General features: G+C 40.1%; 1 protein-coding gene across 1 annotated transcript in view; it reads left to right on the top strand.

The window, feature by feature from the left end:
* The window catches only part of xpo4 (exportin 4), a 75,680-nt gene that overhangs the window by 20,313 nt on the left and 40,703 nt on the right, over nucleotides 1–14,664 (top strand). The window contains exons 2-3 of the mRNA XM_042334188.1: nucleotides 8,872–8,977; nucleotides 9,916–10,057. Of these exons, the coding sequence (XP_042190122.1) occupies nucleotides 8,872–8,977; nucleotides 9,916–10,057 (248 nt within the window). The remainder of the gene's footprint in view (nucleotides 1–8,871; nucleotides 8,978–9,915; nucleotides 10,058–14,664) is intronic.

Raw genomic sequence — 14,664 nt, 5'->3', positions numbered from 1 at the left:
GTTAGACAGTGTATTCTACATTAAACAGTAGTGTTGAAATCTCAAATTGTACACTGTGTCTTTAGAGTGTCTGTTTGGATTACACTGGATTGTATTTACCCAGCACTTTTCATGAGCTTTTACCTTAGTGAGTAGTTGAGTATTTTCATCGTGGAATGAACACAAATTTCTAGTAATGGTCTTGAACTCCCAGTCTTTTGCTACAAGTCTGCCTATCTTCATATATGGTGAACTATACACAATGTTTTGATCTTTATTTCAAATAACCTAAACTGTTCACATCTGTACCATGAGAACTTTCAATGGTATTTCAAAAGTTCCTGCAAGTGGAATCTATAATTCCTAAGATTTTGGCCTTGCCAAATTTGCTCGAGCAGCTGATTACAACAGACCATGAAATTAACAGACGTCTTAACAAAATTAACAGAAGACTTCAAAACAATTTTCTTAAAATGTAACATATATTACAAATGTAAAATTGGAAGTCTTGTACGCCCCCTTAGCGTGAAAGGCGATGTCAGATGCAAGTGTTGTTTAGGCATTATGCAACTTTGCTTTGGTCTTTTTTTTCTTGCTAACTATTTAGGTTGTCTCCTGCCAGGAAAAACATGTGTATAATGAAAAATACCTGCTGCTGCTATGTACCTGGTATAGAGGCAGTTACATTGCATGGACAGTATCAACTGGCTACATTTCTTATAAAATTATTGAGTCCGTTAGCTGATTACTAAATGTAAATTCTTATGTGAGATTAAAATAATCTGAGAAATCTTAATTTTCCTATTGAGCCAGAAACTGAAGATTGGCTGGAAATTGTATATTTGTATATTATAAACATACGCTACAAGATGTGACTTATTGTGAAATATTCAAAATTGCAAAAAAGTTAAGTCATTGGAACTTCTTAACTTCCTTCCCATCTTTCCATTAATTTGGAAGCAATTTTATTCATTAAGGAAAGATTTGCGGATTTAGTTTTCATTTCTTGTCAATCAACCAGCAATGAATATTAAAGGTCAGGAAAATAGTTTAAAGCTTTGAAAAACCTCTGGGAAATAATTAATTTAATAAGGAATAGGTTTTATGTGGATTTTAGAAAAGATTAGCAGCAGGATTGTTTTTGGCTTATATAGGGCCTTTCATGTGGGGAGAATGTCTCAAAGCTCATTAAAAAATTGATCGGTACCCTGAGATGGGACAGATAGGGGGTGGGAGATGGCTGAAAGCACAACCAAAGAGGAGTTTTCAGATGCGTTTTAGAAGTCATGAGGAAGGGGGTGAGGCCGATAGATTTGGTAAAAGTTTCAGAGGCCAAGGAAGTGGCTGAAAGTTCTCCTGCTGTTGGTGAAGCAGAACATCATTGGGTGTATGCCAATTGTCATCCACCTATAATTATGTTTTAGTTACTTTAGAAATGGTTTTAACATGCAAGCATACTTTTTCCCTCTTCCTCACCGGCTCCAAGGTGACGGCAATGAAAAGTTGGAATCAACTCATTCCTCTGTGCTAAGGCTCAGTAGTCTGTTTCCTGAGGGAGGCAGGTCCATAGTACTCCACGGTATTGCTGATAACAGATCGGCTAAAAATGGCTTGCTGGCAGGATTTGGAGGGGCAGACTTGGGGGCAGGATTCTTCCCACTCATCTTGTTATCCCTGCAAGAAAAAAATCTAACTGTTAGGGTGGTCATAGCTGAACGAGCAGTGGGAAGTTTGCTAGATAATACTTTCAGTGGCAAGCTATGCAATTTTAGCTGGTTAATCTCTAGCAATACCCCAATGCACACTCTGGGTTACCCAAGTATCGACTCTTGCCAACCTGCACCTAATATTCTCTGGGGTTAGGTAAACAGGGTGCGTCCCTCCAGTGTGAGTGTCCATTCCATCCCAGACACAGGGAAATTTTCATGTGTAGGTAGTAAGCGTGGAACTCTTGTCTGATTTGAATACTCTTGGTGAAGGGTTTCTGCATATCAGACTCCCAATTGACCAAAAAAAGGTGAACCATGCCCTAATTTCTCCTGCTTGTCTTTTTTGGTCAGCCAGGTATCTAATACACACTGCAAGGAAATCCCATTTACCAACCTCACTCCTTCCCCACACCACCCCCTCCCCGCCCTGGCCCCACTAATTAGTCACTTGACATCTGACAAGTGCAGGTTTGAGACCCCAACAACAAAGTTACATTTGTATAGCGCCTTTCACGTCGGGAGGACATCCCAAGGTGTTGGGTGGATGATAGATGTCAGGAATTCCCTGCGAACATCCTAGGGAGCATGACAGCTCAGCATGAAATGTATGAGAGCATTGCCACCATCATCCTGCCCACAGCTTGGATGCACATCACCACCACTGAGCGATGGTTCCACCATTTGGAGGTATGGAGCTTGAGCAGCAGCTGCTAGTTCAACCTTGCATGTTTTTTCCACTTACTGGTGCTCTACTTCTGCTCCCTATCTTCTAAATTAAACCAGAAGTGAAGAATAAAATTGGAAACGTTCATTGTTTAGCTATGTCTATTTTTCTTCATGATTCAAGCAACTGACTTGAACTAGAAAAACGATAGTTTCACAAACTGTAGCTTTTCTTCACCAACGCCTCGAGTTCAATTTCCAGTCTCTCAAGTCGGATGATTTCAACTGGGCCCCGAGCAGGGTTGCTGCAATTACCTTCGGTGATTCTGTGCCAGGGATGAGAAAAACATTAGCTTGTGATTGCTCAACAGTTCTGTTGGAAAGTTGTGTTCATGTGGGTGTTAATTGAGAATAGGTTAGGCTATGGACTTGGCTTTGAAGAATGCGCCCCCCTTCCCCCAACCTCCCATTATGAAATTGCTTGTCATTGTGTGCTGCCTTAAGCTCATGTATGTATAAGCAAGTTAATAGAAATGCACTTAGCATGAATAGTCACTTAGAAGAGGGGAGGACATTTGTGATAGTTAAGGGAAGCAACTGTATGAATGGTAAAACAGGATTACTCTCCAGAAGCATAGTGGGGGATTCTGTGTCCAGTCTAATGGTGCTACAGTGTTGTAACTGCTTGGCTGCCTGGCATGTAATTTTCTTTTAAGTTAACTTATTAATTTGTGAAATGAAGCCTGTTATATTGTCGTACTTGTAGCTTGTACTTTCTGGCTGCTTATGCTCTCCAGAGGGGAAAAAAAAAAGGCTGCCTAACTATTTATTGGGTAAGAAACAATTCAATACAGTGTTTAGAAAGTGTGCTCTACTGTTGCTGGAGGTAAAAGCGTGTTTACAGTAAATGAGCAGAGTCCCTCTATTTATAAGGAATAATGCTCACACAGCGTTCTAATGGTTTAAAATAAGACACTACTGTGTATGATTATAAATATTACTTTTCTGGCCATTAGATTTGTACAAATATGAGACCAGGGCAATGCAAACTATTGCTTTTCTGTGACAATGTAGTTAGGTTTTGTTATACAGTAAAGAACCCGATATCTGTACTTACAATAATAATCCTTGATTTGATACGCCTTATCACGTCTTCGAGACATCTCAAAGTGCTTCACAGAATATACTGTAAAGTGTAGTGACTGTATATTTTGTGGGCGAAATGCAGCAGTCAATTGCACACAGCAGTGTCCCACAAACAGTCATGGATTGAGTGACCAATTTATTATTTATTTTTTTTGGAGAGAATTTTACCCCTGTGGCTGCGATCCGCTAATCGACTAACAACTGGGTTCCTTCTTATTGCTAGGTAAACAGAGGTGCATGGAGTAAGGAAACTTGCCCAAAGTTAAGGATAGGCGCCATGGTGGACATGAAACCTCCCCAACTGGCTGCCACAGATGCACCCAATCAATAGAGGTTGTTGAATAGGGACCAGGAGCAGGAATCTTGGCTGGTTTTCCCCTCACTAACCCTGGGAAGGCTGAGGACAGTTTAGCCTTCCTGTACTATGCCAACTGAGACCAGCAAATTCAGCACAGATTTGACCCAGTGAGCTCATGGTCATTAAGCTACTGATATAAGCCTGGCTCTGTTGGTAACACTCTTAGCTCTAAATCTGAAGGTTGTGGGTTAAAATCCTATATTGGCACTCAGTCTAGGCTGCTACTCAAAACAATTATCATTATGAAAAGTATGCCCAAACTTTGTTTCAGCATACTTATCATAATTATAATCCTTGCATTTGATACAGTGCCTTTATCATGTCGGTGAGATGTCTCAAAGTGCTTCACAGCATACTGTACATTGAAAAGTGGATTGACTGTATTTTGTAGACAGAACTTTATACATTATAGCTAGTCCTGTGTAAATCATAGTGGATTGGCCAAATGTATTTTGAGCTTGATGATTTTGTTGAAGCTTCTGTCATTTTCAATTAAAATTTCAACTGATTGTGTGAAGAAAGCTTTTTAAAAATATTGCACCTTTTTTTCAGCGCTTTGGGTCATCCTCCCGACGTGAAAGGCGCTATACAAATGTAATCTTGTTGTTGTTGTGTTCCTCCTCGCACGACCCTGCCACTGATGTTCTGACTGGTTGCTTGTCAGAATTCATCCAAGACTTGATATCTAACTTTCCTCATCTAAATGTCAGCAAGACCTACTTGACTCCCATCAGCACTTTCTCACCTCAGGCGCTGACCACATTGATCTACATGGACGCACACTCTATTTCACCGAGCTCATGTGGAATCTCAGTGTCCTGTTTGACACCCCCTCCCCACCCCCAACTGTCCCTTTAAGTCCTACTTTGGGCATAAGATGGTGCCCCTAACATTAATTGGTTGAATATAACAGCGTTGTTGATTCTTTTCTGCACTTACTTAGAAGGCAGTTTTCAGTCGTTTAAATGTTGAGATTTCAAAGATTGGCAGTTATTCATTGTCCCAGCACTCATCCGTGACACATAACACAATTTAATCTACTTTACCATGCGGGTGGATTTGTTGTTTACGTGATTAGCAATGGTGTGGTATCAGAGCTCAGTCGGTTCAAATTCAAAGTAGGGCTGTTTAGTAAAACCTGTACAGTATGATGGAGCAAGGGAGTTGGACTTCTGGGCTTGCACTACTGCACCTCAGCTTTGGATTTCAGTAATCCATAATAACAATAATAATCTTTTCATTTGATATAGAGCCTTATCATCTCGTTGAGACGTTTCAAAGCGCTTCACAGAATACCACTGTAAAATCTCATGACTGTATTTTGTGGGTGAAACTCGGCAGCCAATTGTGCACAGCAGTGTCCCACAAACAGTCGTGAATTGAGTGACTAAATTTTTTTTTGAAGGGATTATTCCCCCCGGAAAGCAATTCACCAATCGACTAACAACCACGTTCCTGCTTACTGCTAGGTAAACGGAGGTGTGTGGAATAAGGAAACTCGCCTAAGGTAAATCCATGAAAATGAATGAGGAATGTAAGTTATAGCTTGCTGTCCTGGTGTGAGGAAACATTTCACTTAACTGAAGAGCAAATAGTCTTGTAGGCTAAGAGTAGATGGAATTTCAGGCCTCAAGTCTTACTATCCAATAGGGAAAATTTCTCTCACACACCTTATACCAGATGATTATAGAGCAGCAGATCTGTGAGCGAGTCACCCATGTCCTCCTATCTCCTGGCAAAAGTTAATGCAAGGACATCACAAAAGGAGAAAATAATTTTTTTATGGAAAGTGCTTTACTACATAAAAGCTTTAAATTGCCAAAGGTTCTCATCCGACTTGTTTTATTTCCAGTGCTGAGTGAGATAGAAACCATTACTAGCATAACTTTTAAATACTTTGAAACAACAACAACAAGATTCCATTTATTGAGCGCCTTTCACGTCGGGAGGACGTCCTAAGGCGCTGTACAGTTGGGTCAGGACCCGAGCAGGGGGGAAATGGTCAGGGTGAGGGGAGGGAAGGGAGGGAGCGAGGAGGGGGTAGAGAGTCGAGAGGGGAGCTGAAGGCTCGGTCAAAGAGAAAGGTCTTGAGACCGGCCTTGAAGGAGGAAAGGGAGGAGGCGGCGAAGGCACTGGGGGATAGAGTTCCAGAGCCTCGGGGCTGAGAGGCTGAAGGCCCGGCCACCGATGGTAGGGCGGTTGGGGCGGGGGATGTGGAGCAGACCGGAGCCAGAGGAACGGAGGGTACGGGCAGGTAGGTAGGGGGATAGTAGGTCGGAGAGGTAGGAGGGAGCAATGCCGTGAATGGCCTTGTAGGTGAGGGTGAGGATCTTGAATTGAAACGGCTGCCTTAAGAGCATAAATAACACAAACGCGCCTAATTCTTAAAGGGCAAAACTCACTATCGAAGTTGAGCATTTTTCTGTCTTCTTTGTGGAGTCCTGTAGCTCAGTGGTTAGAGCACTCGCTTTGCAAGCGAGAGACCTGAGTTCAATTCCAGGCAGAGGGCGAAACCTTGGGCAAGTTTCCTTACTCCACACAGAGCCTAATAATAATCCCTCCAAAACCAAAAACAATAATAAATTGGTCATTTTCATTCTACGACTGTTTGTGGGACATTGCTGTGCGCAATTGGCTGCCGCGTTCGCCCACAAATATACAGTCAATTCACTTTACAGTGTGTTCTGTGAAGCGCTTTGGGATGTCCTCCTGACATGAAAAGCGCTATATCAAATGCAAGGATTATTATTATTATTATTTGTCATAAGTTACTTTTGGTTATTTGGTTTTAAACCTTGAATGCTTCTGACAAGATTGAGGTGAATGGCTTGCAGAAAGTACAACTCTTTCGTGGGAGGCATCCTGTTAACAATTTTCTGATTTTTTCAGTACTGTCTAATGTTGGAATGTACTAGTAAAATACTGATCTCCTGTGAGCCTGAAATCTTGCTGTGTGCATATGCAAAGAGTTAGCAATTGGTCCATGTCAAGTTTGTGCACTGCATTTTACAAGTTTATGCACGTGCTGCCAAAATCTTCCAATAACTAATGTTTAGAGGCCAGATGTTTGAGGCTAAACAAATATTAGCTTTATTTGTATGGATGATTTACCTATGTTTACCAGAAATGATGGTAGCAGAGCTGGGAAAGTGACTTAATAATAATAATCTTTGCATTTGATATAGCTCTTTTCACATTTTCTAGATGTCTCAAAGTGCTTCACAGAATATACTGTAAAGTGAATTGACTGTATTATTTGTGGGCGAAACGCTGCAGCCAATTGCACACAGCAGTGTCCCACAAACAGTCGTGGTTTTAAGTGACCAATTTTATTGTTTTTTCTTGAGGGATTATTATCAGGCATGTGGCGGAAGGAAACTTGCCCAAGGTTTCGCCCTGCCGGGAATCAAACCCAAGTCTCTTGCTTGCAAGGCGAGTGCTCTAACCACTGAGCTACAGGACACCACATCTAGCAAGAGACTCCGCTCCTGATCTTTTTTTCAGTTTTGCTATCTTTATTTAGGTAGCAAATCTCATACGTTCCTACCTATGTTGCCATCGCCTCTGCTCATGAGCATTTAGCTACCCAAAGTGTCAACAAAAATATCTTTATTCTCTCTCTCATTCTCTTTTAGTCTAACTTTCTTTCTCTCTCTCTCATTTCTGCCTTTAATTCAATCACTCTAACAAATTACGGAATAAACACTTTGTGTTGCTCGTTCATCTGCTGTGCGGCTTCTGCTTGACTTAGTAGCACAGTTCAGGTGTGGACCTCGAGTCCTTGGGGAATAGATGAGCTCACGTTCACATCCTGTTACTTTGAGCAATATTTAGAACATCAGGGAATTGTCTTCAACTTATAATTGATTTTTAAAAGAACATCAATGACAACAACTTGCATTTATTTAGCGCCCCTCATCTCACCTCGACATTGGCGGAGCATGTACCTCCCTCGTACTTCCTCACAGCCCTGAGTCAGGGGGAGGTACTACACTGTAAGAAATTCATAAGAACTACATAAATACTGCATATAAGAACTACAGTACCAAGAATAATTTTCCTCTAATGCACATGGGAATAACCCAGCTAGTATTAAAATTAGAACTGTTGGTGCTTTCAATTTCCAAAACACCTTGAAGATAAAATGGAGCAATCCTTGTTGCAGGTTAAAATGCAGTTGCTTTGTTGTGTTACTTTGATTATACCAGTAATACAGTATGTACAACATGTGGCGGTAATACTGAGTTTCAACTACAGAGGGAGCTGTCAACTGACCTTTTTTGCGTGATTTTAATAATAATAATCCTTGCATTTGATATAGCGCTTTTCACGTCTTCTAGAAGTCTCAAAGAGCTTCACAGAATATGCTGTAAAGTAAATTGACCATATATTTGTGGGCGAAACGTGGCAGCCAATTGCGCACAGCAGTGTCCCACAAGCACTAATAATGCATTAATAATATTATTAATAATAATAAGTCATTCGCTGCCTCACTATTTGTTGATTATGTGAATTGCTATGTGAATTGGTATCCTAATTCACCTTCAGATACACTACTCACTCTACAGTAAAACCTTGTGGAATGTTTTGTGATGTTTTGATAAGGAGCTATATCAAATTCAAAGATTATCGTATTAGGATTTAAATTGGTGAACATCTTAACAGAAGGGATTTGGCAGCTGAGTTCTTAAAATCTTTGTATTAGAATTTTCTGTACTAAAAATGGGTCCAAAATGTAGAAGTTCTTTATTATAGTGTAATTTTAGCGCATGTGATTTTGAGGCCTTGGGACAAATGACTTAAGCTTTGTGAAGAACTGCTGTAGAAATGTTGAACTGGGCTGGCTGACTAAAAGCAAAATTTTAAAACTAGCGTTTCCTGAGTTTAGAGTTTACCATGAATGTAGATTTTCCCTGATCCACATATGTATTGTAAAGCAATAAGATGGTAGTTTGCGTGTAATGTTGAATGATGAAATAAGAGTGTCGAATAACTTTTTTTCCTTCCTCTTCATAGGCCCCCCCATCCATGGTTAGCCATGAACAGCGTCAACATGCAGAACACATATTCCTGTCATTTAGAAAATCCAAATCACCGTTTGCGGTGTGCAAACACATATTAGGTAACCTGCCCAGTTTTTATGTGTGGCGACATTCTATGTGCTTATGGTCTTTAAGACGGGTTTCTAGATGAGAAAGTTTTGGCAGCGGGTAGTTCTTGAATACTCAGCTAATTGCCTGGGTATGTGAGAAATTTTCTGAAATCTCCAGATCAACACTGACAATTAAACAGGATTTATCCCTGTTAACATTGAATAGTGAAACATTTTTTTCAAAGATCAAGAAATAATATTCCTCTTCCTTCATTGGTAATCTTTTCTGAGAGTATAACATCTTTGTTTTTAAAATTCACCCTTTGCCAGTAGTAAGTGAGAGGATGGTAAGGAGTCATATTTCCAGTTCTCCTCTCGTGCTGAATAATACTATGTCAACTGCTTAAGTACACTGTTAGGAGCAGTGCAATGGTAGGCAGATAAATGATGATTCCCCTTTTTTTCTTTTGGGTCCATCACTCTCAGTGATGATATGGGAATCATTGCTGTGTAGAAAATAGGAAACTCACACTGCTATAAGAGTTACTCTGAATTTAGGATAACATTTTGAGGAGGTATTGAGGGGCCTATATCAGATTTAGTATCTGAACAATCTGTGAGGAATAAGTGTTGTCCTGGAATTAAGAGTCCATTTTCTTACTAACGTAACTAAAAATGTCTTCGATATTATACTCTAGGAAATGTATTTTTAAGCAGTGAACTGGCTATCTTTATAACACGGTTTGAGGTTTTGTGGATCATATATAATGAGGCTCCACAATAATATTTCAATGCCACGTTGCATCTATTTATAGACTTTTAGTTAGATATTGAGATGGATTATCAAGTGCTAAATATACCTCAGTTTTGAGCAGAATCTACTGACTCTTTTTGTTTTCTATTGTTGTATTTAATGAGTAAAGGAAAAAATAGTCTGAAATATTTTGTGATGTTTGTTTTCTTTGCAGAAACCAGTAAAGTTGACTACGTTCTTTTTCAAGCTGCCACAACCATAATGGAAGCAGTCGTACGAGAATGGATACTTCTGGAAAAAAACAGCATTGAATCACTACGGACATTCCTATTAACTTACGTCTTACAAAGGCCTAAGTGCGTACTATGATAATAGAGCAAAATGAGTTGCTATAGATTTGGTCTTAAAGTAATGGGAGCTCTTTAATAGAATACTCTGTGCGGACCGAAAGAAACTTGTTTTTTCTGCAGTTCAGAATCGGTTGAAGTTGAGAAATAACGTTGTTATTTTACACAGCCCTCTGAGGTTTGTTATGCACAAATAATCACGTTAGAGTAAGTAAAAAGGAGAGAAAAGTAGAACTTACGACAATACTGATTAACATCCTGATCTTCTGTTCCTTCATAATGTTAACTGAAGATGGAAGATGTTTCATCTGGGAGTCTAATGCAATAAGATCAAACCCTTGAGAAGACAACTTTCAGTGATGATCCAACATTTCTCAAATCTGTTGCCTTTGACTAAAATTAATAATATCCTTAATTTTTTTTACTTGGTTTTCAAAAGTGAATGGTGAATGTGTCTTTAATTCTTCATACCAGTGAGTTTTGGGCAAATAGTTGGTCCAATGTCTGCATGGTCCAATCTCATTCCACTGTGGAAGAATGAAAGTGCTCTCAGCATGATAAATTCTGGGCTGTGAACTGTGAAACCCTTCATATGTAACACAGATTGTATTGCAGCAGATATTTCACAATAATAATAATAATCCTTGCATATGATATAGCACTTTATCGCGTCTTTGAGACGTCTCAAATCACTTTACAGAATATACTGCAAAGTGAATTGACTGTATATTTTGTGGGCGAAATGTGGCAGCCAATTGTGCCCAGCAGTGTCACACAAGCAGTTGTGGATTGAAGTGACCAATTCATAATTTTTTTTGAAGAAATTTATTACCCCCAGAAAAGCGATGTGCCAACCAACTAATAATCGGGTTCCTACTTACTGCTTGGTAAACAGAGGCGTGTGGAGTAAGGAAACTTGCCCAACATTTTGCTCTGCTGGAAATCAAACCCAGGTCTTTTGCCTGCGAAGCTCTAACCACTGAGCTCCATGAAATAACTTACTATATTAACTATAACTGCTGATTTTCAATGTAAAAACAATTTCAGGGTTTCAACTGTGCTAGGAGTATATTTCTGTATTTGTGATAGATGCTCCAACTGATTACTCTTTATGCTGTAAGCCACGGGTGAAGTAAGCAGTTTGCCAGGTCAGCATTTAATTCATGTTTTTTGGTGGGTATTTCCATTAAGCTTTGAACCAGCCAGTATGTTTCATTGAGATGCTTCATCAAGTGCTTATCAAATCTTGTGGCGTGCTCTTCCACACTGCTGTACCGTACAACTTCAGTATAGCTTGAAATCCGAAATTGCAGTGGCATTTGTAATATGTAGGCTGTGAACAATTACATTTAAAAAATCCTCCTCAGACCTTCACTAACATCATTGAGAGCTACTAATGGTTAGCTCATTCAACCAATAGAAAATTGAATCGCAGTTGGATGTTCATATGCAGAACTCCATCTATACATTTGCTTACACGTTTTTGTTTTGTGTCGTGCCCCCGCGCTGATGTCACTTCCTTTGCAAAGTGACATTAGGAATGATTCCTGCGAACGTCAGCCATTTTTTAGATGGTTTATCAGGGCTGGAAATTGACCCTTTATTACCTTGGGTCCATGGGACACCAGTGCTTCAAGTGAGGCCATGTAATAGCAGGTTTCACTGTGTTGTAGACTTAGAATAGTGTAGCACAGAAACAGGCTAGTAGGCTCTTCAAATTTAGCTGGTGTTTTTCTAATCATGAGCTTCTTAATCTAATCCCACTGCTGATGGCTCTTCATACTGCTTGATTTTCCACTTCTTCAAAGTATCCATCTAATTACCTTTTTATAATTTAAAACATGTTTCAACAATAACTATCTGACAACCATGGGAGTTTTGATGGAGGTTTTCACACACTGTGATGTTAAGCATAGGCATCTATGGATTATAGGATTGAATTACTTGTTGACTTGTGTTTTGGAGTATTCTTGCTCCATTCAAGTTGCTCCTCTTATAGTTGTGTATTTATTTTGGGACCGGGTGTCAAAATGTATTTTTGAGTCATGTAGTATGTTTGGTGTGACCCAGCGATGTGAATATCACAGTAATTGCTGTGTCTAGAGGTATACTTTCAATTTGCCTTTGTGAGGCAGCAATGTAATTGTGTCTGGTGGTTTGGGCTGCTTGTTTTTCAAGGCATAGGTGAGCTGAGATCTTGTACACCTTCAAGCTACTAATACATCCCCTGTGGGGCAAAGTGCATGGGCAGAAAGTAAAGCTGCAATTTGTGCTTTTAGGAAGAACTGCTTTCTTGTTGCTGCCAGTGCTGTGGCGTCTGTTCTGCAATATAAATCGGATAATCCACAGCATTACAAATCGCTTGATACTACAGGGCTGCATCTGTGCAGGAGACTGACTATAAATATGACATGAGAGAGAGAGAGAGACCCTGAATTACTGCCTTATTTACTGATAAAAGGAAAGATGCAAACTAACTAAACCAACTAAACAAACTTTAGTTGGTGAACGCGGTTCTTGGGTGTTATCTAAAAGTCTAAATGTAGCACATTAAGTTCTTAATGTCTTAGGCCAGTTAAAATTGGTTTGCTTTCTTCCTTTTTCTAGTCTGGTATCTGGGTTGATTTTGGTGTTGGCTTCCCATCCAAAGAATTTTACAAGTGACAGTCTAGAAAGGGTGAAGACATATGATGGGATGGCAATATGCAATAAATGTGGGTAGACATGCTTTGACTCCCACTCATCATTGAATTAAGGGAATGTCTGCACCTATGGCCTTCAGCCTCTCTGTCCCCACCCCCTGGAACTCCATCTCACAGTCCCTCCGCCTCACCCTCTCCCTTGCCTCTTTCAAAACCTGAGTCAAGACCCTCCTCTTCGACCCTCCTCTTGTTGGTGTCGTTGCACCTGGTTTGGCAATGTGCAGGAGGATAATATTTATGAATGTTTTTCCACTTATATGGAATTTCAAATCACTAACATTTATAACGTATCTTGTAATGGTAAGTTTCAGCGTGGCTCAGTTGGTCAAATTGCGACAGAAGATTGTGGGTTCAAGACGCATGCTGGGGACTTGTTTCATAGCCTTGACTGCCACTCGAGTACAGTGTCGGGGGAGCATTGTGCTGTTGGAGGTGACATCCTTTGAATGAGATATTAAACTGAGGTCTTGTCTGCCTGTTCAGGTGGGCGGTAAACATCCCACTGTATGAAAAAGAAGGGAATCTCCTGATGTCCTGAGCAACAATCCTCCAATTAAATTGATCCTTCACCTCCTGGCTGTGGGATATTGCTGTGTGCAAGTTGACTGCTGCATTCATCTACAAATGCATAGTCTCTACAGCAAATACTGAAGTGCTTTGATAGATTTAAACATGATAAGGTGCTATAACAAATGCACAGATTATTATAACTTGGTGGTTTATGAATTTTATATTCTGACATGGTTCTTTCCTTCCTTTTTTCCCTTCTTGATCTCTCCCTCTCCTTCCTTTCTCTCTCTCTCTTTCTGTAGTCCTAAAGGCAATGACTCGTGCTGAGCTGCAGTTCCATAGACATCAACAGGCTTACACCTTATCCATGTGGCTACTCTTCATTTGTGAGCATAGACAGTGAGTGTTAGTGGGCTTTTTCCTTCCCCCTCCTTCTCCTTCCATTCCTCTTCCCCCCTCCACTACCTTTGCCCCGATCTCACCCATGTCCACATTTGGGAACAGGAGCAATAACAGCCTGGCAACCAGAAACTGAAATCCTGTCTTTTCCCAAGTTGGGAACATTCGGGGCCTATTGAAACAAAGCACATCGAGTGAGATCAGCTAACTCAGTACAGAGCTTTTGATCTAGCTTGTCTGTCTTGCTCAGCACTACACCATGCTGCGTATTTACCCAATGGGCCATCGTAAGAAACTTACTATTTTAATTTAAGAAAGATTTAAACTGCATTGTAAAACAATGAGCAGTTTACTGTTGAGTGGAATAAGGTAAAACATTAATTTGATTTATATGTATACTCATTTGGTTGCAACATAAAGTCTGCATGAAATATTTTAATTTTACAAAGTGTTTGCATTAAAATAGTTATCAATTTTTAGTTACTAATTGCTTTCTAGAATTATTGTACTCTGACCTGCACCGATGGGTGATCAGGTAAATGGATTGTGTGGTCTTATGTTGAGCCATAGATTGGAGAAAAAAAAAACAAGTGTGATCCAAAATCTGTGCAGATCTCCACTAGAGTGCAGTGGGACCAAACACTCTCTGGGGTGGGAGGGCAGAGGCGTATGGGCAAATAGTTTGCCAGGATTTGTGCTCCCAATCAGAGTTCAGTGACTTCTGGTGGAAAGTATGCGTTATATGGACTTTGGGTGAGGAGAGCATCTGCTCAGTTATGGTGGTCATTAGCCCGCTAGCATCCACTGTCTAGGCTTACACATGAACATTGGCCGCTTGTATGGGGTAGTAGAAGGCTGCTGTTGCTTATGGAGCCACAGTCAGCATGAGAACACAGCATGGCTATAATTATATACAAATTCTGTACTTATTTTTGGTAATGCAGATGTCTAAATAATGTGTTAATATGAAACTAATAGAGCTGTTTTCTAAAAGACCTGCAGTAG

The sequence above is a fragment of the Callorhinchus milii genome, unplaced genomic scaffold (assembly GCF_018977255.1).
Source record: "Callorhinchus milii isolate IMCB2004 unplaced genomic scaffold, IMCB_Cmil_1.0 Scaffold4, whole genome shotgun sequence".
Taxonomy (NCBI): Eukaryota; Metazoa; Chordata; class Chondrichthyes; order Chimaeriformes; family Callorhinchidae; genus Callorhinchus; species Callorhinchus milii.
The sequence above is the reverse complement of the archived record's forward strand: the minus strand, read 5'-3'. Positions and strand labels throughout refer to the sequence as shown.